Source organism: Brassica oleracea, chromosome C3 (assembly GCF_000695525.1).
Source record: "Brassica oleracea var. oleracea cultivar TO1000 chromosome C3, BOL, whole genome shotgun sequence".
NCBI lineage: Eukaryota > Viridiplantae > Streptophyta > Magnoliopsida > Brassicales > Brassicaceae > Brassica > Brassica oleracea.
In genome coordinates, this window is record NC_027750.1 from 14,412,073 (window position 1) to 14,439,306 (window position 27,234).

At 38.4% G+C, this 27,234-nt stretch overlaps 4 protein-coding genes and 1 pseudogene across 5 annotated transcripts; 4 read left to right on the forward strand and 1 right to left on the reverse strand.

Moving 5' to 3' along the window:
• The first annotated feature begins 307 nt into the window (after positions 1-307).
• On the forward strand, positions 308-4,716 carry LOC106335989 (extensin-2-like). Its single transcript, XM_013774689.1, has 4 exons — positions 308-1,856; positions 2,144-3,052; positions 3,230-4,281; positions 4,370-4,716. Exons 1-3 carry the CDS (start codon positions 437-439, stop codon positions 4,243-4,245), a joined length of 3,345 nt encoding a protein of 1,114 aa, XP_013630143.1. The 5' UTR covers positions 308-436; the 3' UTR covers positions 4,246-4,281; positions 4,370-4,716.
• Positions 4,717-12,991: 8,275 nt separating this feature from the next.
• On the forward strand, positions 12,992-14,752 carry LOC106329946 (annotated as a pseudogene).
• Positions 14,753-15,654: 902 nt separating this feature from the next.
• Positions 15,655-21,068, forward strand: LOC106332060 (clathrin interactor EPSIN 2). Its single transcript, XM_013770519.1, has 14 exons — positions 15,655-15,868; positions 16,304-16,407; positions 16,489-16,540; positions 16,724-16,803; positions 16,889-16,967; positions 17,070-17,153; positions 17,267-17,412; positions 17,617-17,928; positions 18,108-18,149; positions 18,242-18,340; positions 18,413-18,678; positions 18,849-19,075; positions 19,173-20,124; positions 20,227-21,068. Exons 2-14 carry the CDS (start codon positions 16,373-16,375, stop codon positions 20,739-20,741), a joined length of 2,889 nt encoding a protein of 962 aa, XP_013625973.1. The 5' UTR covers positions 15,655-15,868; positions 16,304-16,372; the 3' UTR covers positions 20,742-21,068.
• Positions 20,997-23,329, reverse strand: LOC106332062 (2,3-dimethylmalate lyase). Of its 2 annotated transcripts, none has more exons than XM_013770520.1 (7): positions 22,891-23,329; positions 22,124-22,602; positions 21,928-22,050; positions 21,713-21,854; positions 21,424-21,629; positions 21,313-21,349; positions 20,997-21,231 (listed from the first exon to the last, which is right to left on the reverse strand). In XM_013770520.1, exons 1-7 carry the CDS (start codon positions 23,213-23,215, stop codon positions 21,113-21,115), a joined length of 1,431 nt encoding a protein of 476 aa, XP_013625974.1. In that variant the 5' UTR covers positions 23,216-23,329; the 3' UTR covers positions 20,997-21,112. The 2 variants fall into 2 exon arrangements, with proteins under 2 accessions (XP_013625974.1, XP_013625975.1); XM_013770521.1 differs by having other exon boundaries at positions 22,124-22,606; positions 22,891-23,187.
• A 923-nt stretch (positions 23,330-24,252) lies between these two features.
• On the forward strand, positions 24,253-26,707 carry LOC106332064 (serine/threonine-protein kinase At5g01020). The gene is made up of 5 exons (XM_013770524.1): positions 24,253-24,601; positions 24,676-25,089; positions 25,371-25,507; positions 25,587-25,710; positions 25,961-26,707. Exons 1-5 carry the CDS (start codon positions 24,541-24,543, stop codon positions 26,437-26,439), a joined length of 1,215 nt encoding a protein of 404 aa, XP_013625978.1. The 5' UTR covers positions 24,253-24,540; the 3' UTR covers positions 26,440-26,707.
• Positions 26,708-27,234: the final 527 nt, after the last annotated feature.

Genomic DNA, 27,234 nt, shown 5'->3' on the forward strand with positions numbered 1-27,234 from the left:
ACAAGCAACGAATATAATTAATAGCATTTAGTTTAAAGAATGTCTAATTAAACTTACAATTGCCAATTAGTATTTTGGCTTATTTCAATCGACTGGTTGAAGATTAGTTTTCTTGACCGTGGAAATTTCCAAATCATTTTAATTTTTTATTATAAAAATAACAAAACCAGTAATTGCCAGCTAATAACGAAATTTAAAATAACTAAACAATTAGGAGAAAAAAAACGTAGGTATTGAATCGGTCCCTTGTGAACAAAGGCCACCTCAAACGACTAGTTTGTCCACTATAAAAACAACTCTTGTCCATGCAGAAATACAATCAATCACTTCTTCTTCATCTTCTTCAAACACTAACCATTTTCAAGGCTTTTTTTCTTTAATAATTTGGACACAAAAGGCCTTAGCAGCCGGTGAAAATTATCCGGTGATCTAAACAATGGCGACTCCTGCATGGAGTCATGCCAGGGGTCAATGGGTAATAGCCATGTTGGCTATACTCGTTGGCTCGGCAATAGCTACCGAACCTTACTATTATAGCTCTCCTCCACCACCGTATGAGTATAAATCTCCACCGCCTCCGGTTAAGTCTCCTCCACCTCCTTATGAATACAAATTTCCTCCCCCTCCGGTTAAGTCTCCCCCACCACCTTATTACTATCATTCACCGCCGCCTCCGGTGAAATCCCCTCCCCCTCCTTATGTATACCAGTCTCCTCCTCCTCCGGTGAAGTCTCCACCACCACCTTATTACTACCACTCTCCACCACCACCGGTGAAGTCTCCTCCCCCTCCTTATGTATACAACTCTCCTCCTCCTCCGGTGAAGTCTCCTCCACCACCTTATTACTACCACTCTCCACCACCACCCATGAAGTCTACTCCCCCTCCTTATGTATACAACTCTCCTCCTCCTCCGGTGAAGTCTCCTCCACCACCTTATTACTACCACTCTCCACCACCACCGGTGAAGTCTCCTCCCCCTCCTTATGTATACAACTCTCCTCCTCCTCCGGTTAAGTCTCCTCCACCACCGTATTATTACCACTCTCCTCCACCACCAGTAAAATCTCCTCCTCCTTACTATTATCATTCTCCACCACCTCCGGTGAAATCTCCGCCACCACCATATTACTATCACTCACCACCTCCTCCAGTGAAGTCTCCCCCACCACCATATTACTACCATTCTCCACCACCACCGGTTAAATCTCCACCACCACCTTACTACTATCATTCTCCACCTCCTCCATTGAAGTCTCCTCCACCACCATACTACTATCACTCTCCTCCTCCTCCAGCCAAGTCTCCACCACCACCATACTACTACCACTCTCCTCCTCCTCCAGTCAAGTCTCCTCCACCACCGTACTACTACCACTCTCCTCCGCCTCCGGTAAAGTCTCCACCACCACCGTACTACTACCACTCTCCTCCTCCTCCGGTTAAATCTCCACCACCACCTTACTACTACCACTCTCCTCCTCCTCCGGTTAAATCTCCACCACCGCCATACTATTATCACGCTCCACCATCACCGGTTAAGTCTCCTCCACCTCCATACTACTACCACTCACCACCTCCTCCAGTGAAATCACCACCCCCACCTTATTATTACTCATCCCCACCACCACCAAAGTCTTACCCTCCACCATACTACTACTACTCATCTCCACCACCACCACCAAAGTCGTACTCGCCACCGTACTACTACTCATCGCCACCACCTCCGATGTCATACCCTCAACCTCACCCACAGCTACATCCACTTGTCTTCAAAGTTGTTGGTAAGGTGTATTGTTACAGATGTTATGACTGGACTTACTCCAAAAAGTCCCACGATAAGAAGCATCTCAAAGGTAACTATGTCTTCCACGTGTTCAAAAATTAGTGTTTCAATCTTAGCTAACTTAATTACAGAAAATATGATCGTGATGATTATAGAATGATGAAAGGCTTATAGGATTTAAATAAACTAGCATATATGTATTGTGAAGTGGTAGTTGCAAGTCTGGATTATTTATTAGTGGAGAAAAGAAAAAAATATGTTATTGACTAAAACAATCCAGAGAGATAGAAAAAGCAAAGTCGATTTAAATGATATAAAATGATAGTTTAAATTTAAATAATTTGTTTTGTCATATAGGTGCTGTGGTGGAAGTGACGTGCAAGGCCGGTGACAAGACAGTGAAGGCATACGGGAAGACAAAAATCAACGGTAAATACGCAATAACCGTTAAGGGATACAACTACCGTAAATATGGTGGCGAAGTCTGCACAGCCAAACTCCACTCGCCACCTAAGGGCTCGCCGTGTAACATTCCTACAAGTTACCATTTGGGTAACAAAGGTGCTAAACTCCATGTGAAATCAAAGACAAAGTACGAGGTTGTGCTTTATGCTAAGTCCTTTTCTTATGCACCTAAGAAACCTTACGGAGAATGCCACAAGCCGGCTCCCTACCATCCTCCTTACTACTACAAGTCTCCACCACCACCTTCTCCGGTTTACTACTACAAGTCTCCACCACCACCAACTCTAACTTATGTCTATAAATCACCGCCTCCACCAACCCCAGCATATGTCTACAAATCGCCTCCTCCTCCTACCCCAACATACGTCTATAAATCTCCTCCACCACCAACTGCGACTTACGTCTACAAATCACCACCACCGCCTACTCCAACGTATGTCTATAAGTCTCCGCCTCCACCAACCCCTACGTATGTCTACAAGTCGCCCCCACCACCAACTCCAACCTACGTCTACAAGTCGCCACCTCCTCCTACTCCGACCTACGTCTACAAGTCGCCGCCTCCTCCTACCCCAACTTATGTTTACAAGTCACCACCACCTCCAACACACACTCCTACCCCATTGTACTACCATTCTCCACCACCACCAGTTAAATCTCCTCCACCTCCATATTATTACCATTCGCCACCACCACCCGTAAAATCTCCACCACCACCATATTATTATCATTCACCACCCCCTCCGGTGAAATCTCCTCCTCCTCCTTACTACTACCACTCTCCACCCCCTCCGGTGAAGTCTCCTCCTCCACCTTACTACTACCACTCACCACCCCCTCCAGCGAAATCACCACCACCACCATATTACTACCACTCTCCACCTTCTCCAGCGAAATCACCACCACCACCACCATATTATTACCATTCACCACCTCCTCCGGTCAAATCTCCTTCTCCGCCCTACTATTACCATTCACCTCCACCACCACCATACTACTACCACTCACCACCTCCTCCAGTCAAATCTCCTCCTCCACCATACTATTACCATTCACCTCCTCCACCGGTGAAATCTCCACCACCACCATACTACTATCATTCACCACCTCCTCCGGTGAAATTTCCTCCTCCACCATACTACTACCACTCACCACCCACACCGGTCAAATCCCCTCCACCACCTTACTACTACCACTCACCACCCCCACCGGTCAAATCTCCTCCTCCACCATACTACTACCACTCACCACCCCCACCGGTCAAATCTCCTCCACCACCCTATTACTACCACTCACCACCTCCACCGGTGAAGTCGCCGCCACCGCCATACTATTACCATTCACCACCCCCACCGGTCAAATATCCTCCACCACCCTATTACTACCATTCACCACCTCCACCGGTGAAATCGCCACCACCGCCATACTACTACCACTCACCACTCCCACCGGTCAAATCTCCTCCACCACCATACTACTACCACTCACCACCCCCACCGGTCAAATCTCCTCCACCACCCTATTACTACCACTCACCACCTCCACCGGTGAAATCGCCACCACCGCCATACTACTACCACTCACCACTCCCACCGGTCAAATCTCCTCCACCACCATACTACTACCACTCACCACCCCCACCCGTGAAATCTCCTCCTCCACCATACTACTATCACTCACCGCCCCCTCCAATGAAATCTCCTCCACCACCATATGTTTACCATTCACCACCTCCACCCATGAAATCTCCTCCTCCACCATACTACTATCACTCACCACCTCCACCAGTAAAGTCTCCACCACCACCATATTATTACCATTCACCACCTCCTCCAGTCAAATCTCCTCCTCCACCATACTACTACCATTCACCACCTCCTCCGGTGAAGTCTCCGCCACCGCCATACCATTACAACTCTCCACCACCACCAGTAAAATCTCCCCCACCTCCAGTATACATCTACGCCTCTCCTCCACCTCCTACCCATTACTAGGCTCATCAAATTCAGCCACATTCCCCCATTATTCAAGTAAAGTCCCAACGCTTCAACATTTTCAATATGCTCCATATCCATATCGATAGAACTTTGTCTCATTATCTCAATTTCTTCTTCGCAGGTTTTCTTTTCAAAAATAAAATAAAGGAAGGGTCAATGTCAAAGAGGAGTGAACCAAATAAGGATTGTCGCGTGGAAACGAGAAACAATACATCTCTTACAACGATTCACTTCACTTCCTCTTCTTCAATGTCGCTCATCTTCCACTTGTGCATCATCTTCTTTGCGTCTTCATCAAGTCTGTTTCCAAGACCCTTTTTTAGATCGTATCATACTCTTCTTTGTTCCCTTTTGTTGTTAAGTGAAAGAAATGGTTTTGTTATTTATTGGTTGTGCATACACTTTCAATATTATTTCTGTAATGTAATGAGAGAGTTGTTAGCAAATAAAAAAAGCGTTCATCAGTTTCTTTTTTATTAAAATTGTTTGATTCTTTTTAGCAAAAAAAAAAAAAGTTTGTTTGATTCAGTGGTAGTTTTAGAGACAAAAAAGTTTAAAGACATTCCTTTGAGTAGGACACGACATCGTTAGTTTCTAGCAGAAAGTTATAGTTGCTTCAAACGCTGGAAAGTGGTAGTAGCATTTTTTTTTTTTGACATGGAAGTAACAACATGTTTGCGATCTTAAAGGCGGCTTATTGATTAATTGGGTCATGTAGCTAGGATCAGAGAATCACTTTCGCTCAACTAACTTCTATCTGCTTTTTCGATATTGACTCTATTATTGATCTCATGCTACGCATAGAAATGTTTTTGATTACAAATAAAATAAATATCAGTTATACATAGCTAAGAACGACATGTATATACTTACAGAACAAAGATTTCAATAAAATCGTTGACAAATTTGATTGCCTCAGTGATGCATAGAGTTAAAAGTAACTAGATACATCGCGGATATTATTTTGCTAAATCTTCATTAAATTATTTGGATGATATCATACGATTTTCAAAATTTTGGTTTATATTTTTTGTTATATAATATGTAGATATAATATATATATATATATATATATATATATATGTGTATATATATGTATATTGGCAATTATATAATATATTATAGAGGTGTAGAATTGATTTGGGCTATAATAAAGGGATTGAAATTTTAACCAAACTCGCCGAACCAAACCAAAATTTGGTTAGTTCGGTGAGAAGTTGGTTCGATTTGGAAAGTTTATATAAAACTTCGGTTTTCAGTTCGGTTAGGTTTGGTAATCCGTTAGTTGGGTTTTTCAAAAAAGAAAATTGTTAACCGAATTTCAAACCGAACTAACTAAAATTTTGAAATGAAGTAACCGAACTACCCAAAATTACCCAAAAATTTGAACCGAATCAACCAAATTAACCGATGTTATCCAAAATTTTTACCAAAATATAACCAAAACCAAAAACTTTGGTTAGTTTCGGTAAATTTTTTTTTAAAAAAAGAACTAACTGGATACCGATTCGAATTGATGAACTCTTTTACAATTCAATTTAGCAAGATTTTAGTCAAACCAAACTACTCAAAAACTGAACTACCCAAACCAAATTACCCAAACTACCGAACCTGCATGCCTACTATAATATATGTTGTACATGGTGTTGGTTTATAATGATGTATAATGTTTCATATGTAGTAATTTAGTGGTTTGAGTTGACAATTAATTGTGATGTTATTTTCCTTAAATTAAAGAGTATATATTTTTTAAATTTTATGTTGTTTTAAATTACATTATACGAAATATTTTTTTTAATAATTTAATTAGTTAATAATTTTAAACAACAAAATAAAAATAACCAGTGCACTTTTCAAATCTAACAGATAAAGGAAAATAAATAAAATAGATTTGATCAAATCTATAAACCTGTTTTTAGAGTATTCATCCTAAATGTTTGTATGTAGATTTCTATTAGATATACTAGGAATAGAACCCCCGCGATGTCGCGAGGGAAATCTATATTAACAATTATATATAAAAATATTTCTATAATTAGTACAGTTAAAATTAAAAATACAATTTTAGAATAGTTTTAAATGATTAAAATTAATTGTAAATAAAAGATATAAAATTATGATAAAAAGATGCAATATCTTAAATATATTTTCGTTCAATATTATCAGTAGAGTATGAATATATATATAGCAAACAAAGAAAGTTTTTGAGAAAGTGATATAATTCTTCAAAACATTTTCATATAATGTTGAATTGTTGAAAACAGATAATACAGAAAAATTGATTTAGAAGATGAAAAAAAAAAAATATATATATATATATATATATATAAAGATTATTAAAACTTTTTTTATTAAGTCTGCAAGATACCTAAACACCAAAAGAATACATGGTGAAAAAATCTCTAATAATAGTTGTGTGTTTCGTTTTCTTTTATCTTTTCAATTTTAAAATTCACATGCAGCTGCTAATGTTTGTTTTCTGTGATTAAACTAATAAATTATGTATCTATTTTTAAATAAATTATAGTTAAATGAAATAATTTTAATAAAAAAAATCTTGCTAAAATTTAAAATAAATTTAGTAAATTAGAGAAAATTGAGGAATTATCTAATCATTAAGTGAGATGAAATAGATTCTTTGATACGCTGTTTGAAAATGAACCATGAGTTTTTTTTAAATAAATTTGTTCACCGAAAGTATTTTTAAAAACTTATTTTGCTGGAACCCCATGTCTTTAGTAAGCTCTTTTCAATACGAACATAATTGTAATGGATTGTAATTTTGCAGTGAACAAATAATATGATTGATAAATTACCAATTGATATGGTGTATCCCGAAATGATGTTTTCATTGTATTTTGCCATTATTCATCTATTTCTAATAAATCCTCTCTAGCACTTGCATGTTTAAAGAACCATAAATTTTACCATAAAAATATACTCATAATTATTAGAATCATTTTCATAATTTATCAGCATTTGAAGATTAAATAACTTTTCTTAAAAAGTATTTTGACTTTTGTTAAGCCTTGGGTACACACAATATTTTTCAGGATAAGACAACTAAATTTCCTTTTTCTTTTTGGCTAAGATACAAGAAATACAAAAATAGTTTCTAAGGTTTATATGTGTTTCTCCAAAAATATTTTATGATCCTTTGGACTAGTGAATGTCTCTCCTCTTTTTTATCTATTTCTTTCTTTTTCGATGTTTTTTGTTGTTTCATTTTTAATTGGTCACAACTACTATATATATATATATAGAACCAATGATTATAATGGTCAACCACCAAATATTGCAATAGTAAATAGAGTTGCAATGGTTGAACACCAAATGTTACAATGGTAGAACACCAAAACATACAATAGTTAACCATAAAAATTGCAATGATTCATTTAAACAGTTGCAAATGTTCATCCAGTTAATTAAAATGGTTCATTTAAATGATTGCAACAGTTCAATTAAATCTCCAACAGAACATTATATGAAAATAAAAATTCAGCTTTTTAAAACAAAATAAATTATAAGCAAAAAGAAGTACAATAAACAGTTGGGCAAAAAATTTATAATATGCATTTATGAGCAAAGTTATAATGAAAGACACATTCGTAGAATTTTTTTGGAATTTTAATTATAGCTTTAAAATATTGTTCTTCACTTATTAAATGAAATAAATAATTATTAGATGGAAATGATATACATGTATCATTTCCATTTTGCGACCAATATGACTTCTTCCAAGAATAGCGACTGGTTTTTAGTGATCATTTGCAACAAATAAGAGAAAATTTTTGCTTATATAAAATAATTTGTTTTTTTTTTGGAAATTCTGTCTATTAATTGTTTTTGGTTATTGCATAATTGTATTCTGAATTTCTGTTTTAAAGAAAAATAAATTTATAATTTGTTTGAAAATAAAAATAATATAATAACAGTATATACTAACGGTAAGGAAAAAAAATAGATGCAAAACCTAATCTCATCTTTAATTTACCATTTCAGTTTACTGATACTTTATTTACAATGAGATTATGTCAGCCTACATGAAATCCCAAGCCAATGTATATGGTAAAAAAAAGAAGATTGTTAAGAAATTTTATAAAGTTTATACCAACACATAAAAAAAAACTAATACATATTAAAAGAACTATGGGTTTGTTGTATATTTTCTTACTGTAATGAAATTCCAAAATTGTAATATATTTATAATTTGACAGTGAATTAATAACATCACAAATAAATCATACAAAAAAACATCACAAATAAATAACGCAACTTACGCAACTGTTCGTTTGTCAAAAAAACTTACGCAACTGTTCATATGTAGTCCAACATGACGCTTCATAATATTATTTATCTTCTTCCAATAAGCCATTTTCTACGGCATGCATCTTTAAACAAAGAATAATCTTTATCACCAACTTAAAATATCTTCATACTTGGAGTCTTTTAAAAAAATTCCCATATATTAGCTTCTTTGAATCTACTGCGACCGTAAATAATAAAAGTATAACAAAAAAAAATGATTCTCACTTTTCACAGAGAATCGACAGTAACAACTATGCTCACGGATAGCGGAGAAAATAATGTAGCCATCAAAGGAAACCTTATCCTTCTTCTTGGACAGGATGTTTACTCCGCCTGCGGCCTGCCCTCTCTGCATCCTATGTGAGGTTGACATTTCATGACAAGTTATAAGTATCTCTTAATCTAAAAGTAACATCAAAAACACATTTTAATTAATTGTGAAATATACAATAAGACACTCAAAAACACTGACTATTTATAATTATTCAAAAGCTATGCATGAATAGTCACATCTTTTCAAATTATTAGTTATTTTAAAATGTTACAAAAAAAAAGTAGTTATTTTAAAATGGTATCTCTCCAATATTTTTTGAAGAGACATCATTACAAAAAAATATTCTAATTAAAAACATTCATAAGATCAAAAACACATTTTAATTAATTGTGAAAAATTTACAGTAAAAACTCATGAACATAGACTATTTATAGTTTTTCAAACCTATATGTGAATAGTCACGACTTTTCGGATATTAGATAGTTTTTTAAATGGTATCTCTACGATATTTTTTGAAGAGACACATCATTACAAAAAAAAATACCCTTATTAAAATCATTCATAAGATCAAAAACACATCTAATTTTTTTTTCACAACCATTTGAAATAGTTACATATTGAAAAACCATAAATTTCACATTATTTGAGACTTCAAATATATTTTTAAGATAAAAGACATATCTAGATATTTTTTCTCAAACATTGTCAATAGTTACATGATTGAAAAGACACAATCTTTTATCATTATTTGTTTTTAGTAGTTACCTAATTAAAAAAACACAACCTTTCAACATAAAGTAAAATTCACAACCTTTGGAATTAATTGGGATTGCTATTATTAGTAGATAGATTTTTGAAAATTTGAAAATGCAATATATATCAATGTACCGGTTTTTATTAAACTTACCTTTATTTTTTATCTAAATGTATGACTTTTGTTAATCTTATGTATGTGTATGAATATATAAGAAATATAAAGAATTGTATTGTGTGTTATGAAAAAAAAAAAAAAAAACGTTTGTAATGTAGTAATGTTTAGTACGATTAAAGATGGAAAATTATGAACTGATTATATTTTGGTGTGTTGTACGTGCAGTTCGTGTGAAGAGCTTGGTATCACAAGCTGAGTACAACTCTCAATGAAAAAGAGTTTGTAAAATCTGAAGCTGATCATACATTCTTCACCCTCACAAGCAAGCAAGGAATTGTGTTGATTCTGATTCTGATTTATCATCACAGGAAGTGACAAGGATGATATCATCTCAACCAAAACTTTTCTTAAGTCTACTTTTGATATTAAAGATTTTGGTGAGCTAAAGTACTTTCTAAGAATAGAAATGTGCCGTTCTAAAGAGAGGCTTTTCTTATTTCAAAGAAAGTACACGCTTGATCTTTTAAATGAGCACTACAAAAAAACACAAGTTTAGCGAGGAAACTTAACGAGGAAAATTAATCCTCGTAAATTTACGTCGACTTTACGAGGAAATATAAAATCAACGTCATTTCCTCGTAAAATAACGACGAAATTATTTCGTCGTAAAGTCGATGTAATGTCACGTGGCATTTACGAGGAAATACGCTTTCCTCGTAAACTCGACGAAAATGTAGCATGTACTTTACGAAGAAATATTTTACGTCTATTTAGCGAAGAAATTTTGAATCCACCATACATAAGCAAAATAAATTAATTTCTACGTTTTCTTTATTTTTGCAGGTACAACAAATTCGAGCCTTTCATCTTAGCTTCACAAGCAGACCAAGTTAGCTTCCTTCCATACCCTCAGATGAGAGAATCGGGAATAAATTGGTTAGCCGTGCTCAAAGTTACACCTCGAGGACGAATCATCAATGGAGAAGAACCACCATTGCAAGAAGAACAGATAAATGAAGTCGAAGAACCTGAACAAGAAATTGATGACATCCTTCTCATTGATCCGCATAATCATGAGTACGGAGATCTTACCGACGATGCCACAGACGAAGATGTTGAAGACGAATTTAATGAAAATGATGATGTTTCTAGTGATGACGAGAATGTCGATGTATCCGATTGATATATTTGTTTTTAATAAGATTGATTTTCAGACTTAATGCTGTATCGGATTGATGTATTTGATTTTGTGTAAGGTAATGTGGGAGTTTGTTTTATAAATAAGATATTGAGATAATAAGTTAAGGAATGGGGTTTGGAATGGAAAGAATAGATTGAGGTGAAAGAATATATTGAGTTTAAAGGGTAGATGGGTTTGGGGTTTGGAATATATGAAGTAGAAGATAAGGAAGATGGGGTTTGGAGTTTGGGGTTTGAGGTTTCGGATTTTATGGATTTAAACATAATCCTCCTAGTTTCCTCGTAAAATAACGACGAAATAACGACGAAATTAAAAACTAAAGAACGCGGGACTCGTTAATTCCACGTAAGCAGAAATCGTCGTAAAGACCTCGTAACCGAAAAACGCGGGCCTTGCTATTTCTTCGTAAAATGAAAACACGGGCCTTGCTATTTCCTCGTAATTTAATGTGGGTTTTACGAGGAAACAAAACGCGGGCCTTTGTAATTCCTCGTAAATTTATGAGGAAATATTGTACGTCTACTTAGCAAGGAAATTTTGAATCCACCATACATGAGCAAAATAAATTAATTTCTACGTTTTTCTTTATTTTTGCAGGTACAAGATAAGTTAAGGAATTGTGGTTTTAGAATTTGGGGTTTGGAATGGAAAGAATATATTGAGGTTAAAGGGAAGATGGGTTCAGGGTTTGGAATATATACGTGATCAAAGTTACACCTCGAGGACGAATCATCAGTGGAGAAGAACCACATTTGCAAGAAGAACAGATAAATGAAATCGAGAAACCTGAACAAGAAATTGATGACATCCTTCTCATTGATCCGCATAATCATGAGTACGAAGATCTTACCGACGATGCCGCAGACGAAGATGTTGAAGACGAGTTATTTAACGTGGGCTTTACGAAGAAACAAAATGCGGGCCTTTGTAATTCCTCGTAAATTTACGAGGAAGTTACGAGGAAACGAAACACGGGCCTCGCTCATTCCACGTAAGTTTACGAGGAATTTACAACGACTACTAATTTCTTATATATACAAGCGAGCTTCGCCTCCCGTTTCCTCTCCACTTCATCTCCCTTTCGTAGCTATGGTACTTTCTCTCTCTATTTCCTCTCTAATTTGTTTCGTTTAGGGTAGATTAGGTGGTTAGTATAGGGAATTTAGATAGGTTTACTGATTAGTGTTGATTAGGTGGTTAATGTAGAGAATTTAGCTAGATTTATAGAATTTGTTAATCCGGAATGGGAGTCCTTGTTGAGGAACTTGCGACGACAAAATCTCATTCCAGGCGAGTCATCATCCCACACACATGCCGAGGCAGATGTAGAGAGGACGAGTGATGAATTCTACCGGGCGATGAACGACACTTAGTTCTTTTTTTTCGGTTCTTGTATTATAAATTCAAAACTTATTTATATATAAAATATTTTGGTATTGATTTTTTTTTAGAATTTTAATTTCCTTAATAAATTAAATAATTTTAATTATTTTTAAATTATATTTTTATATTCTGTCAAATAAAATGAAGCAAATTCGTAGCTAATTTACGATTTCTTTACGTGGAAACTTAACGAGTATTTTATGAGGAAAACCTTACGAGGAAATGACGAGGAATAATAAACGAGTACTTTACGAGGAAATGCTTTCAAGTTATTTACGTGTTCTTTACGAGGAAATACTTTCGAGATATTTACGTGTAATTTACGAGGGGCACCTTTCGAGGTATTTACGAGGAAATGAAGCGACGTCCTTACGTGGAATATTTACGTGGTCTTTACGACGAAATATTGTTATTCGTCTTTACGAAGAAATCATTTCCTCGCTAAATTACGACGAATTGGCGAGGAAATATGCGTTACGACGAACGTTTAACGACGAAACATGTTTCCTCGCTAATTCCTTGTAAACCCGATTTTACGAGGAATTAGCGAGGAAAACCGCCGTCGTTAAATTTGTGTTTTCTTGTAGTGGAGGCATGAAAGCTTGGAGAAAGAATAGCTAAGACACCTCTTGAAGAATGATACAAAGTCTTGCGTGCGGGGGAGATTGAAAATAAGCCATTTGGAGACTTTAAACTCTATAGGAGAATGGTTGGGAAGCTGATCTATCTAACCATTACAAGACCAGACATCTGCTTTTCTGTGAATCAAGTCAGCCATCATATGCAAGCACCTAAAGTTCATCATTGGAATATGGTGGAAAGGATCATGAGGTATCTGAGAGAATCTCCGGGTAAAGGCGTATGGATGGGCTGCAACAAGAGCACAGAGATTGTGGGATATTGTGATGCAGATTGGGCTGGTGATAGAGTGGACATGAGGTCTACAACAGGCTATTGCACTTTCATTGGAGGCAACTTGGTAACTTGGAAGAGCAAGAAGCAAAATGTGGTTTCATGTTCAAGTGCTGAAGCAGAGTATAGAGCAATGAGGAAGCTCACTAGTGAACTTATTTGGATCAGAAACCTGCTTGGAGATTTGGGCATAAAGACAACAACACCAATCACAATGCATTGTGATAATCAGGCGGCTATTCATATAGCATCAAACTCAGTATTTCATGAGAGGACAAAACACATTGAGGTGGATTGTCACAAGGTGAGACAAGCTGTGGAGAAACTATTGCCTTGCTACACAAGGAGTGAAGATCAACTTGCTGACATCTTCACCAAAGGAGCAAGCACCAAAGCTTGTGAGTCCATTCATCCAAGGTTAGGACTCATATATAGACTTGTCCAGATCATGATCCTCTTTTTCATGAATCATCTACTCTTTTTCCTTAGTGTGTTTTTGTCCCACTGGGTTTTGCACACTAAGGTTTTAATGAGGGATGTGTTCATGACTTTCCAAGTTTGGCTATTCCTTATGCTCAAGCTTGAGGGGGAGTATTGAGAAGAAGAATCATCCCTATCCATGCTTAATCATCCATCAAGTTATTTTCTCTGTCACCCATCCACAGAAACGTATCCATTCGATCGTTGGAGACCTGCAAATGACTTTGGAAGTTGTGCCTTCTCTCTTTACTCAAGAAACTTGCATGTTGTATGTATTTATTATTATATATGTCCAGATCTAAATTAGTTTAAATATGTGTTGTTACCAAAATTTTCAAGTTAAGGAAATCATTCTCTCCTTCTCTCTCTTAAATATCTAAATCTCAATCTCTCTCTCTCCTGTTCTTCATTCTCCGGATACTAAACTCCTACTACATCTCATATTCTTACAGTGAGCAAACGCTAATTCGTGATGTTTACCGTTTAGGGCCTAGGTTCGACTTTTACAGGATGCACTCATTCTAGCAAGGTATGTTCCCACAAGTTAATATCTTTCTTCCTCCACAAGTAAACCTTTTAGGGCTAAGTTTTGTGTTTGTTTCAGCTCACGGTGATTACGGTTTATGCATTCTTGTATGGGCGTATGTACATGGTTATGAGTGGAGCATAGAAAGAGATCCTAAGGCTCGTAACTCCGAATCAGCTAGCCGCTCTTGAACAGGCTCTGGCTACACAGTCAATATTTCAGCTATGGTTCTTGATGGTGTTGCCTATGGTAATGGAGATTGGTTTGGAGGAAGGTTTTCGCTCTGTGTTCTTCACGTTCCAGCTTGGGACAAAGTCACATTACTATGGGAGAACAATCTTACACGGTGGGTCCAAATACAGACCAACAGGACGTGGTTTTGTTGTATTCCATGCCAAATTTGCAGAGAACTACATATTCTACTCAAGAAATCACTTTGTGAAGGGACTAGATCTACTGTTATTGTTGATTGTTTATAACGGTATCTATGTGGTTCAGGGTTGGCTCTTGGTTGTTTGCACCGTTCATATTCAATCCTTCATGGTTTGAGTGACAAAAGACAGTTGATGATTAGACTGATTGGAAACGATGGTTGGATGATCGTGGTGATATAGGAATTCTAGTTGATAAAAGCTGGGAGTCTTGGTGGAGTGTTGAGCAATAATATCCCAAACATACGAATATTAGAGGGAGGATCCTGGACATATACACTTGCTCCTCGCTTCTTCATTTATCAGTATGGGATTGTTTACCAACTCAATATTTTTCAGAGGAGCAACAACTTTTTGGTAATAAAAGAAGTCATCATATTTCATTTGCATCTTTTAGTTTGGCCTGTGACCTAACTAAAATAAGCCAAACGCTCAGAGACTTCATCATCCCCCTCCCTCACTCCTATTAAAATAAAAATCTCGGCAAATCAAAGACAACAGCAAAACACATTATATCACCTCCACATACTTATATGAAACAACAATTACGTCCATAACGACCCCTGAGCGGGACTATACTCCTAGTATCTATTAATTTGAAACAGAAAATATCATTTATCTCTGTTAATTTAAATGAAACAATCATCCTTTCCCTTGATTTTTTCTGTTTTAACTAATGCCTTTCCCTTGATCTAAACACTAATTAAACATGTAAATGACGTTATAATCGAAAAAATCATTATTACCTATAAAAAACATATCTTTGATTTCAAATCTTGTATAGTAGGAGGCTATGGGAATGTACATTTTTGTGTAACATTCTTGTACATGAAATTCAAATATAGAACGTGCTAAGACAAATGTAATAATCATATATGTTATGATCAATTAAATAGTAGGAAAATGAAGAAGAAACAGCCGAGTGATTTTGGGAGCCTCTCCTTAATATTCTGCGTGTTAGATGCGCTACGCTGTCTTAAATTATTCTCTTTATTTTATTTTCATTTATTTACCTTTATTTATTAATCTATTGAATTTTCCACTTCTGGTTGCTGTTTCTCTTCCCTTCCTCTCTCTCTCTAAGGATTCGATTGAATCTAAAACGCAGGAAGGAGAGAGAGAGAGAGATCATAAGCTTCGCGTCTTTGCTGAATCTCTCTCTATATCGGCGTTTCTTCCTCTTCTCCGTCCCTCACAGATTCGCGATCCGATTTGGCATCAAGCGCACATTTCCGTACGTATTATCGCTTAGCGTTCGTTTGGATTTCATTATAGATCTATGTGTTTGAGAGATTCTCCCGACGAGCTGGTTCTGATCACTATTCGTGTAGAGGCGATAGATTTGCTTAAGATCTGTGGTAGTTGGCTGCATTTTGAATGTCAGTCTTCCCGAATTGATCGATTTTGATTTGATTATAATGTGTTTTTTTTTAAGGTTGAATCTGAAGGAAGAAGCAGTCAATCATGTTCACGTCATTTTTTGCTGATTGATTTGTGTGTCCCATTCCTTGCTCAATTATATGATTTTGATGCATGTTGCTCGCTTACGGCTTGTGTTATTGTTGAATTCATCTTCTATTAACTTCAATGAAATACCAACTTATGCTGAAGGACGATTCACTTTGATATTCATCTTCTATTCGTTGTGATATATGTTTGTTTGAAACAGTTCGCAGCAAAGGGTGATCATATAAGTTTTGCAACAGACTTCTTAGAGGGCGTTTAACACAAAACGAAGATGAAGAAAGTCTTCGGTCAAACTGTCAGAGACCTGTGAGTATTTTGTAATCGCTCTGTGAAATATTTTTTTTTTCATTAACCATGCTTGATTATACGTTCTGTTTGTTTTTGTAGCAAGAGAGAGGTCAACAAGAAAGTGCTCAAAGTGCCTGGAATAGAACAAAAGGTAAAGGATACTCTTTTAGCATAGCTCCTTCCTTTCTGATCTCTTTTGGTTGAGTTTAGCTTAAAGTAAATAGAGAAGCTTTTCTTTGTAGAACTCCTCCTCCGGCTAATATGGTTACCAATTTAAAGCAATATATACAATATAGTTTCATGTTGTTTCTCACCTCTGGTTTTTCCTCTTCAGGTTCTAGATGCTACTAGCAACGAGCCATGGGGTCCTCATGGTTCTCTTCTTGCTGATATTGCGCAAGCTTCAAGAAATTAGTAATTACTGCTACCTTCCCACTGCTCTGTTTTTCTGTAGTGAGGATAATGCACAGCAATAACAGAAATGTTACTTTTCCTGCAGCCATGAATACCAGTTGATCATGGGGGTCATATGGAAACGACTTAGCGACACTGGAAAAAACTGGCGGCATGTCTTTAAGGTAAAGAAAACAAATCCCTTGTTGGTTTATTTCTTGTTTGTATTGCTGTAGCAAGTGAATGAAACAATTTCCTGTTGGTTTTTCCCCTCCTATCCACTTCAGGCTTTGACAGTTTTGGAGTACATGGTAGGCCATGGGTCAGAACGTGTTATTAAAGAGATTAGAGAGCGTGCATATCAAATTTCGGTAATGACCATGCTGAGTACATTATATTATAAGTATTCAGCATCGAAAGAATCCTTTCGTTCTGTATCTTAGCAGTTGACCTTCTGACATTTTATCCATTTTCCATGTGGTAGACATTGTCCGATTTCCAGTATATTGATTCCGGTGGTAGAGATCAAGGAACCAATGTTAGGAAGAAATCACAGAGCCTGGTGGCGTTGGTCAATGACAAAGAGAGAATAGCTGAGGTCAGAGAGAAGGCTTCAGCCAACAGAGATAAGTAAGTTTGCTTGTAATTGTATCTTTGTTTTTTTAATTGTTGTAGTTTCCTCTCTATTTTAGCCTCGCTGGACCCTTGTCTGATTTCATTTGTACCTAGTGGCCTCACAACTGTTATTATGCCTCTTAGTAGTCTATTTCATTTGTAGTTTAAAAATATGCTTCGGGAGCTGGACATATTAACCTGACATTATTTTCACAACAGGTATCGCAGCTCAGCACCAGGTGGGATGTATAAGCCTTCAGGAGGATACGGGGACAAATATGATTACGGATCCCGGGATGAAGAGCGAAGTAGTTATGGAAGAGAAAGGGAATATGGTTATAGGGATGATGATAGAAATAGCCGTGATGGAGATCGTCACTCCAGAGACTCTGAAGACCGGTATGGGAGAGATGGTAACAGGGAAGATGATTACAGAGGAAGGAGCAGAAGTGTTGATAACTACCAAAATGGGTCACGAGGTAGAAGTTCAGAAAGGGAACGGACATTTGAGGATGATGGCCATTCATCAAGGTATGTTGATCTAAAGTTTCACCTTTCCTTTGGACTTGATCTAAAAAGGAATAGTTTTGAGATTAAACATATACACGGGATAAAATATTTGATTGTGATAGATGCCAAAAAAGCATGTATCGAGCCTCTTCTTAGCCTAGTTCCACTTATACAATGAAACATTCATCTTTATCGTGTAGGGGTAGTGGTGCTCGAGCTGATGACAGTTCTCAGGATGGGAGGTAACTAAGTTTAGGCCTTTTTCTTATTGTATTAAGTTTTGTGGATTTATGTCAACTTATAAGTCATAACTTCTTTCGGGTTTATATGACAGAGGGCAGCTCCAGAGGAAATTTTCTGAACAAAATATTGGTGCTCCACCTAGTTATGAAGAGGCTGTCAGTGACTCAAGGAGTCCTGTATATAGTGAAAGGTGATAATTCTCTGCTATGCAGAATTAGAGCTACCTTCGTTTTATTGGTTCTGATGAATCTTTTTATGCCAGGGATGGTGGAGAGACCCCACAAGCTGCTGCTCCAGAAGCTGGTTCTCCTCCCCCACAAGCTGTTGCTCCAGGAGCTGGTTCTCCTCCCCCACAAGCTATTACTCCAGGAGCTGCTTCTCCCTCTGCCCCACAAATAGCTGCTCCAACGGTTGCTTCTCCTCCTGCTGGAAACAACACAGACAATAAATCTACTGGTTTTGATAATGAATCTTCTCCTCAGAACATTGAGGCTTTTGATGAATTTGATCCACGCTGTGCGTTTTCAGGTACAGAGTTCTCAAAGTTTGCGATTCTTTATGTTCATTGTTTGTTTTTGCCTTTCAAACTCCTCTGCTCCATAGAGATCAAATTTTATTGTTAGTTTGGTTTTTATATTGTTATTCCATTAACCTTTCTGCTTGTTCTGAGTGAGCGTTGTGCTTCGTATCTTTCCCAGCTTGTCCTCCAGCATATGCATCTGCGGACGGTGTTTCAGCTCCTCCAACAATGGCTTCTACATCTGCTCCTCCCACCTCAAACAGTGTTGAGATGGACTTGCTTGGCTCCCTTGCAGACGTATTTTCGCCAAATCCTTTGGCCATTGTACCGGCTGAGTCTACCTCTGTTGAAACCAATGGACAAGCCAATGCTCCATCGTTTTCTACATCTCAGCCATCAGCTCAGGTATTGACAGAGGGATTAAGCAGTTGTACTCGCGGATGCCTTCTTTTTCTTTGTAACATTTTGATTATTGCTGACTAAATCATCCCCCATTATACAGACATTTGATGATCCATTCGGTGAATCTCCTTTCAAAGCCTTCACTTCTACGGACAGCGACTCAAACCCGCAGCAAAGCTTTGGTGCTCCTTTCCAGCCAACACCACCAGCCTTCACCTCGGAGGTCACTCATCCTGATACAGCTCGTAACTTTGGCTTTGGGGACTCATTTTCTACTGTTGCCAATCCCGAACCTGGTGTTCAGAATATGCAACCTCCATCAAACTCACCAGGTTTTCTTCAAGAGCAGTTCGACACATCTGACAATGATTTTGATATTCTTGCTGGCATACTCCCCCCGTCTGGTCCTCAAGTTTCAGTCCCTCAACAATCGAGTGCCTCAGTACCAACATCTCAGTTTCCTCCCAGTGGAAACAACATGTACGAGGGATATCACCCTCAGCCGGTATCTACAGCCCCAAACATGCCTGGACAAACTCCATTTGGGCAAGCTGTACAACCATATAACATGGTTCCTCATTCACAAAATACGACGGGAGCCACACCGTTTCACAATGGAGGCTTCATGCACCAGCCTGGCTCAGCCGTTTACAATCCTGGAGTAGTCACTTCACACCCTACAAGCGAAAGCTTCCATCCACGGCCAGTTGCTGCCACTTCATCGAGCTCGCAGACCCCTTACTCTACCCCAAGTGGGCCAGCTGGTCAGTTCATGACACACCAGGGTCATGAAATGTCGCCTTCTCATGCTCCACAAAGAACTCAATCCGGGCCTGTTACTAGTCAAGGGAACAACAATTTCATGGGAGACATGTTTACACAAGCTGGACCAACAAGCGCTGTGACTTCATCGTCATCATCCCATTCAGATCTCACACCTATAACAGGAGCGATTGAGATCGTTCCTCCGCCTCAGAAAAAGTTCGAGCCAAAATCATCAGTCTGGGCAGACACATTGAGCAGGGGACTTGTTAACTTTAACATATCTGGACGTAAGATAGATTTCCACCACAACATGTGAATGAAAGCAACCAAAAACCCCTGTTTTAAGCAATATTTTCTAACATCTTTTTCTGTTTTCTACTTATGTGCAGCTAAAACAAATCCATTGGCAGACATAGGAGTTGACTTTGAGGCGATCAACAGGAGAGAAAAACGGCTAGAGAAACCGACAAATACACCACCAGCAACATCGACTATCAACATGGGTAAAGCAATGGGATCAGGCACTGGCTTAGGTCGTGCGGGTGCAACTGCTATGAGACCTCCTCCAAATCCAATGGTAGGCTCTGGCATGCCCATGGGCGGCGGTGGTTATGGGGGTATGAACCAAAACCAACACATGGGTATGGGAATGGGACCAGGCATGAACCCAAATCAACCAATGGGTATGGGAATGGGACCAGGAATGAACCAAAACCAACCCATGGGTATGGGAATGGGACCAGGCATGAACATGGGTGGAGGATATGGCCAAGGTTATCCGATGCAACCACAAAACCAAGGAATGGTCCCTGGTCCGAACATGCCAGGCAACAACAACTATAATCCAATGATGGGTCAAGGCGGTTATAACCCTCAACAATCGTATGGTGGTGGGTACAGGTAAGATCAAGCCAAACCATTACTGACAAGACCCTCCACTTGTAAAGTCGAGAAGAGAACACTCTGGTTCCGTACCTCTCTGCTTCTTTTCATTTTTACCTGGGACATATAATATCTATCAGGCGATAAAATAGTCGGATTGGTCAGCCGCTTCACGGAAGTACTCAGGTTACATTATTCATCTCAGCATCAGGATTTTCTACACTCTTCGTTTCCTTTGTTATATGCGTATAAATTGATATATACTACACAGATTCTATTTTTGAGGGTTTCGCGTATTGAATGTGTACAACATTTCCCATTCACGGAACAAATAAAATATTTTGTCTTTCTTGCATGTTCTCGACTTTATATACTTTATTTATTTATTCATTGTCATTCCAAAAAGACTTGGATTCTATCACCAGCAGTGTCTTTAAAGTCCAACAGAAGTTTCCCTCCGACTTCATCAGCTGCATCGTCCATCAATTGCTTCAGGTTCACGCCTCCTAAAGCTACAAAAAGGCCCCAGGCTCTGTCATTGTCACCGAGGCAGAAACTGAACAAGCAGAACAACGAAGAAGACTTAGAATTACCTGGGACAATATTGGTGACACCTTCCAAGAATCCAGCCTGCTCCAACCATAAAGACAGGTTTTGCTTTACATCAACCAGTTCAGAGAAACATACATTACAATAAGACGTACCGGGATTCTGACGTCGAGTTTCTCAATCCCATCACGTCCAATGATCTTGATCCTCAGAGACCTTGACCAGATTCTGGAAAAGGGGTTTCTGGATTCATTAGAAACCACCTCAGGTATCATGACTTCAACAACCGGATCCACTCTCTGTTCTGAATCATCTTGCACAACTCGTTGGTTACCACCATATACGCTTCTTCTGCTAGACCCTTATACATGGTAAAAAAATACAGTTACTATTGACTGATATTTTCCCAAAGGTCATACAACTGAAGACCTTGATGTTTCTCACCTCTATCAGATGAGGAGGATGTAGCATACCGCTTCTCTTCCTCACGGTATGTGTCATAGCCAAGAATCTCCTCAATTTCTTCTAAAGAAGGCATGCTTCCTGGTGGAGGAATCCTACCACCCTTTATCGCCAATAGAGCGTCCTGCAATGCTTCTACATACTATAAGTCTCTTGACCAAGACACATTATTGACAAAAATACAGTCGTTCACTCACCTGCATTGCTCGAATTGATACCCCAATCAAGGAAAGTGGATATGCAACTAGCTTATATCCAATCTCTTCTATCTCAAGCGGGTTTAGCATCGGAATTTTCCCACCAGTCTCAAGCATATTAGCCTAGATTAACAGCACACAAATGTAACTTCATATCAAGATTTAGAGTAATCCAAGGCGCAAAGTGAAGTGTTACCAGTTTAGGAACTAGTGGATAGACATTGCAGAATGATTTCATCTCTTCTCTAGACACCAGAGAATCAACGGAGAGAACATCTGCTCCAGCATCTGTAAAAGCTCTCGCCCTACTAAACGATTCCTCCAGAGATATCACTTCTCTAGAATCAGTTTGAGCTACAATGACAATGTCTGAACCACACTCTCTACGCGTATCAACCGCAGCTTTGACACGCATCACTGCCTCCTCTCTAGAAACCACTCCTCTCCCGCCGCCACTAGAAACCTGATCGTTGATTATGATTCCAGCAAATCCAGCTTTGATATACCCCTTGACTGTTCTCTTAACATTCATGGCGTTACCAAACCCATTGCCACCGTCTCCAATCACCGGAATGGATACAGCCTGAGTGATCTGTTGACCTTGGTCAACCATTTCTCCATAAGAAATGAGTCCTTTATCAGGTAAACCAACCCTAGCTGCTGAAATTGAGAACCCTAACTTCCATAGAAAGATAAATCATCAATACATATATACATAAAAGCTCGAAAAGCAAACATCTTTCTTAAATTTTAAGCTAAAGTCTTCAACTTTAAGATGGACTTCGCAATAACCAGTGCTGAAATTGAGAACCCTAACTTGCGTAGAAAGTAATCAGCAAAAGCAATATACATATATATACATAAAGATAAAAAAAAAGCAAACATGTTTCGTTGAATTGAGCTAAAGAAAACTGTAAAGTCTTCAATTTTAAGAATTGGGTTATCAGATTGATAGATCATTACCAGTGGTGAGACAGTAAGGAAACCCAGCTCGTTCGACGAGCTTAGCACTAAGAGCATCGAAGCAGCAAGGACCCTGAAGGACACCAGGGGATTGCATGATCTCTCTTAGCTTCTTCGCCGGAGAAGATGCGTTTGAGTTTCCAGAGGTGTCGGAAGCTGCTGCGGTGGCGTTAATGGCGCCACGGGATCGTCTCGAGACAGAGATGGGTTTTGTATATAGCTGTCTGATGGAGGGGGTGGAATCTGGAGGGAAGAGGATGGGTTTAGATTGTTGACGATGAAGAATTCGAGGAGGAGAAGAGGTGTAAGAGCTTAGTGTTGCCATTGAAAAGGATTCACTTTTGATTCGGAACAAAAAGATTTGATTGATTAAAGAAGAACAAGAGTTGTTGGAACAGACCGAACCGAGAGAAAGTTTTCCACTGACTCCGGTTCAAGCGCGTCAAAGGCTTAACTCTGTACCGAAGTAGTGTTATTGAACCACAATCCAAACCGAAAAAAACCTGAATCTTGAATCCTTGATCCATAAAAGTACCTGAATAGAGGTACGGTTGGTTTAGACTTTAGAGGTTTTTTACCTTTTTCTAAAATCTCAAAAAAAAAAAAAAAAAAAAAAAAAAAAAAAAAAAATTCCTGTCACATTCTTAAAGTTCAAAAGTCTTCAAAATTCTCCTAAAATTTTTCACAGCCTATTTTCTTTTGTTATTTTCATTTTATGTTAGTTTTTCTTAAAATCAACAATCTGTAGCTTTTTTGATGTAAGAAAAAACACAATTTGCAACTTTAGAATATTTTTATAACCTTTTTTTATTACAAAGTTTTAGCAAAAAAAAAAATTTTAAACCATAGTCAGAACTCAGAAACAGTTCAAACTTTAAACTGATGGCAACCTAAATTTTGTAAAACAGTATATCTAAAAATACATTAATATCTAAAAGTGTTTGATTGTTCAAAAAAAAACTACAAGTATTTGAATATTATCAAAATCTGTTCTAAAATCAAATAGATATTAAAGAATATATGAAAACTAAAAAAAGAAAGAACTAAAAAATATTTCAAACCAGACCTAGTATTAGAAAACAATATTTGAAACTAAATATCAAAATTTCAGCTTATTCTAATATAATCTTAAAAATAGAAATTTAAAATATTATCAAACTCGGATTCAAAATATAGTTCATACAGAATTACAAAATTTATTTGAAGTTATTATTGACAGAACAGATTCCAACATATAAAATTCAAATGTAGCATACATAGTAAACTGAACCCAAAAAATTCCAAAATTTTTGATCCGGACCTAGAACCAGTAACATCCCTGCGTAGACCGAACCAAGTTAAAGCACGCCACGTGAGTGTGTTTACGGCTCGCGGGGGCGCGTGATCATCTCCTCCTTCTCCCTTCTTCTTCTTCCTCAACACCATCATCTCTTCTTACATCGGCCCGACTTCAAGACACACCCCCAACACAAAAAAAAAAGAAAGTAATATCTTTTAACCTTTCAGCCGATTTTTAAACTCACTTCAGTAAGCATCAGTTTTCTCAATCCACATGCGAAGCTTCCTTTGTCATCTTCTCCAATTGCAATTAGGGTTAAAAATGTCAGCTTGAAATCGAAAAATGAGATCCTTTCCACTACTACATTGACAATGGGCAACTGCAACACTAGAGACGAAGCTTCCGTCTTGACTCCTCAGGCTCAAGCTCAAGGTCTCTCTCTCTCTCTCTCTCTCTCTCTCTCTAACTTAACTCCCTTGATTCTGATCTATCTTTCCACCTCGCAGCTCAACAGCTACAGAGGAAGCACTCACGCTCCGTCTCAGATCTGAGCGATCCATCTACTCCCGACTCTCGCACTCCTCCTTCCGTCATCCCCTTCACTCTCTTCGAGCTCGAGACCATCACCAAGAGCTTCCGCCCTGACTACATCCTCGGAGAAGGCGGCTTTGGCACTGTCTACAAAGGCTACATTGATGACAATCTCCGCCTTGGCCTCAAGTCTCTCCCTGTTGCCGTCAAGGTTCTTAACAAGGAAGGTCTCCAGGGACACCGTGAGTGGCTTACTGAAGTCAACTTCCTTGGCCAGCTCCGTCATTACAACCTCGTTAAGCTTATTGGTTACTGCTGTGAGGATGATCATCGTTTGCTTGTTTATGAGTTCATGCTGAGAGGCAGCCTTGAGAATCACCTCTTTCGAAGTAAACCCCCTTCTCCTCCGTTCATATTCTTGTCTAGTTTATAAGTCAGACCATACTGATGATGAGAAACCAGACATGTGTTCTTAGCAATGTCCTAAAGCTCGGTCTTAGCATCCTGTTTAGGTGGCGAATCAGTCATAAACTAAACGGTTATACTGGTCTAGGTGTGAGCTTAAGCAATACTCCCTCGTAAAACATCTAATTACCGATTTCTTAAACGATGGTTACTATCATGGTAGTGTATAATTAACCAAGTCAGTAACCATGGCCTCTCTCTACAGAAACCACAGCTCCGTTATCTTGGTCTAGAAGGATGATGATTGCTCTTGGGGCTGCAAAGGGCCTTGCTTTCCTGCACAACGCTGAAAGACCGGTTATTTATCGGGATTTCAAGACTTCCAATATACTGCTTGACTCGGTAACTAGTGTTATTCTTTTTTTCTTTTATTGCTGCAAATATTGCGAATACTTTCCCACAGCTTGTGTTGAACATGCAGGACTACACAGCCAAGCTTTCGGATTTTGGCTTGGCTAAAGCTGGGCCACAGGGTGATGAAACCCATGTGTCAACTCGAGTGATGGGCACTTACGGCTATGCTGCCCCTGAATATGTGATGACTGGTATGACATGCATAACCATAGCTAGATGTTTCCCCGTTAAACATGGTCTGTGATGGCAGCAATGCTCAACTGTTTATATAAGTCCTAAAAATAGAGTAGTTAACTAGATGTCATGTGGGAGCTCGCTTGCACCTCTACCTCTCTCTTTCACTAGCTTGCTATTGTTTTACCATATAGTATTTGGTATGTAAGATGTCGAACCATGCATCTAAACATGTTAACTGACTTGATTTTGTTACAAATGACAAAGGACACCTGACGGCCAGAAGTGATGTGTACAGCTTTGGAGTTGTTCTTCTAGAGATGTTGACGGGAAGAAAGTCAGTGGACAAGACAAGACTTAGAAAAGAGCAGAACCTGGTCGATTGGGCTCGGCCGAAGCTGAACGATAAAAGAAAACTGCTGCAAATAATTGACCCGAGGCTGGAGAACCAATACTCTGTCAAAGCAGCTCAGAAGGCATGCAGCTTGGCGTATTACTGTCTGAGTCAGAACCCCAAAGCTAGGCCACTGATGAGTGATGTGGTTGAGACTTTGCAGCCTTTACAGTGTACAAGCGATTCCCTAATCCCTGGTGGAACAACAGGAGCTGCGTTTGCAATGGGAGGGGTGCCTGACTATAGAATGCACAGAAGGTTTGCAAAGAATGCTGGGCCTGGTGCTATTTGCAGGTCATCACCTAACCAAAGTTGTTCTCCGGGTGGACCTGCAGCGTGCAGAGTGCGGTGATAAGTGTGTGAAGTGTACATAATCTCGGTTCGCAGTGTCTCCTCTTTTGGTGTAATTTCTCGCTGAAAATAATGGATGCGGTTTGCTTCATGTTGTTTTTGTTGTTGTTGCTGCTGTTTGTTTGTTGCCACCACTTGATCTAATCTAGAATGTTGTATGATTATGATTGAGCGTGGTTCTTTGTTTGTATCCGCTCTCTGATGTAGTGCTTGTGTTAGTGTCTGACATTTCTCTAATCACTCTTAATGTGAATTTTTTTTGTGTGCAAGCATTATTGGTTTCTTGGTATCACTAATTTATCTTTACCCCTCTTATCAATTAATCTCAGACGTTAGAAAAACATGTCAAGTGAGTGTTTCTAGGGTACACGTGATCATCTCCTTCAACAGCATCTCTTGGGTACATAGGTCGACTTCAGACAACTACAAACATGGTTGTTCATGATCCCAAAAGCCGCTCAATGGATGCTTATCCAACAAAGGCTTGAAAGGGATCAGCTTTGTCAACAACAACAGCAGAAGAACGAGAAAGGCAATAACGCAACTTGTGGTGCTTAAAGAACCACCACTTAAAAGCTGCTTCACTTCCTACTCCAACAAAGAGATCAATCACAAAAGGTTTTGTTCATGATGTTTTTTGCATATACAAGATTGTTCCACCCTGTAGATGAGAGTCTTGCTGGTAACCAATGCTAAGGTAAACCACATTGTTCTCCTGTATTGGTTTGCTCGTGGGAAGAAGAGTAGAGCTGACAAGGTCTTGCATAGTCTCCTTCAAAGCGGCGACTCTGCTCGA

Bases quoted from the DNA above. Each gene is read 5' to 3' on its own strand.
- LOC106335989 (XM_013774689.1), top strand. From the start codon at position 437: ATGGCGACTCCTGCATGGAGTCATGCCAGGGGTCAATGGGTAATAGCC. The intron at 1,857-2,143 runs GTAACTATGTCT...TTTGTCATATAG, and splicing joins CGATAAGAAGCATCTCAAAG to GTGCTGTGGTGGAAGTGACG. The intron at 3,053-3,229 runs CTCCTCCTCCAC...ATTACCATTCAC, and splicing joins TCCACCCCCTCCGGTGAAGT to CTCCACCACCACCATACTAC.
- LOC106332060 (XM_013770519.1), top strand. From the start codon at position 16,373: ATGAAGAAAGTCTTCGGTCAAACTGTCAGAGACCT. The intron at 19,076-19,172 runs GTATTGACAGAG...CCCATTATACAG, and splicing joins CATCTCAGCCATCAGCTCAG to ACATTTGATGATCCATTCGG. The intron at 20,125-20,226 runs GTAAGATAGATT...ACTTATGTGCAG, and splicing joins TAACTTTAACATATCTGGAC to CTAAAACAAATCCATTGGCA.
- LOC106332062 (XM_013770520.1), bottom strand. From the start codon at position 23,215: ATGGCAACACTAAGCTCTTACACCTCTTCTCCTCCTCGAATTCTTCAT. The intron at 21,855-21,927 runs GTGAGTGAACGA...GAAGCATTGCAG, and splicing joins TATCAATTCGAGCAATGCAG to GACGCTCTATTGGCGATAAA. The intron at 21,232-21,312 runs GTAATTCTAAGT...GCCTTTTTGTAG, and splicing joins TGTCACCAATATTGTCCCAG to CTTTAGGAGGCGTGAACCTG.
- LOC106332064 (XM_013770524.1), top strand. From the start codon at position 24,541: ATGGGCAACTGCAACACTAGAGACGAAGCTTCCGTCTTGACTCCTCAG. The intron at 25,508-25,586 runs GTAACTAGTGTT...TTGAACATGCAG, and splicing joins CCAATATACTGCTTGACTCG to GACTACACAGCCAAGCTTTC. The intron at 25,711-25,960 runs GTATGACATGCA...CAAATGACAAAG, and splicing joins CCCTGAATATGTGATGACTG to GACACCTGACGGCCAGAAGT.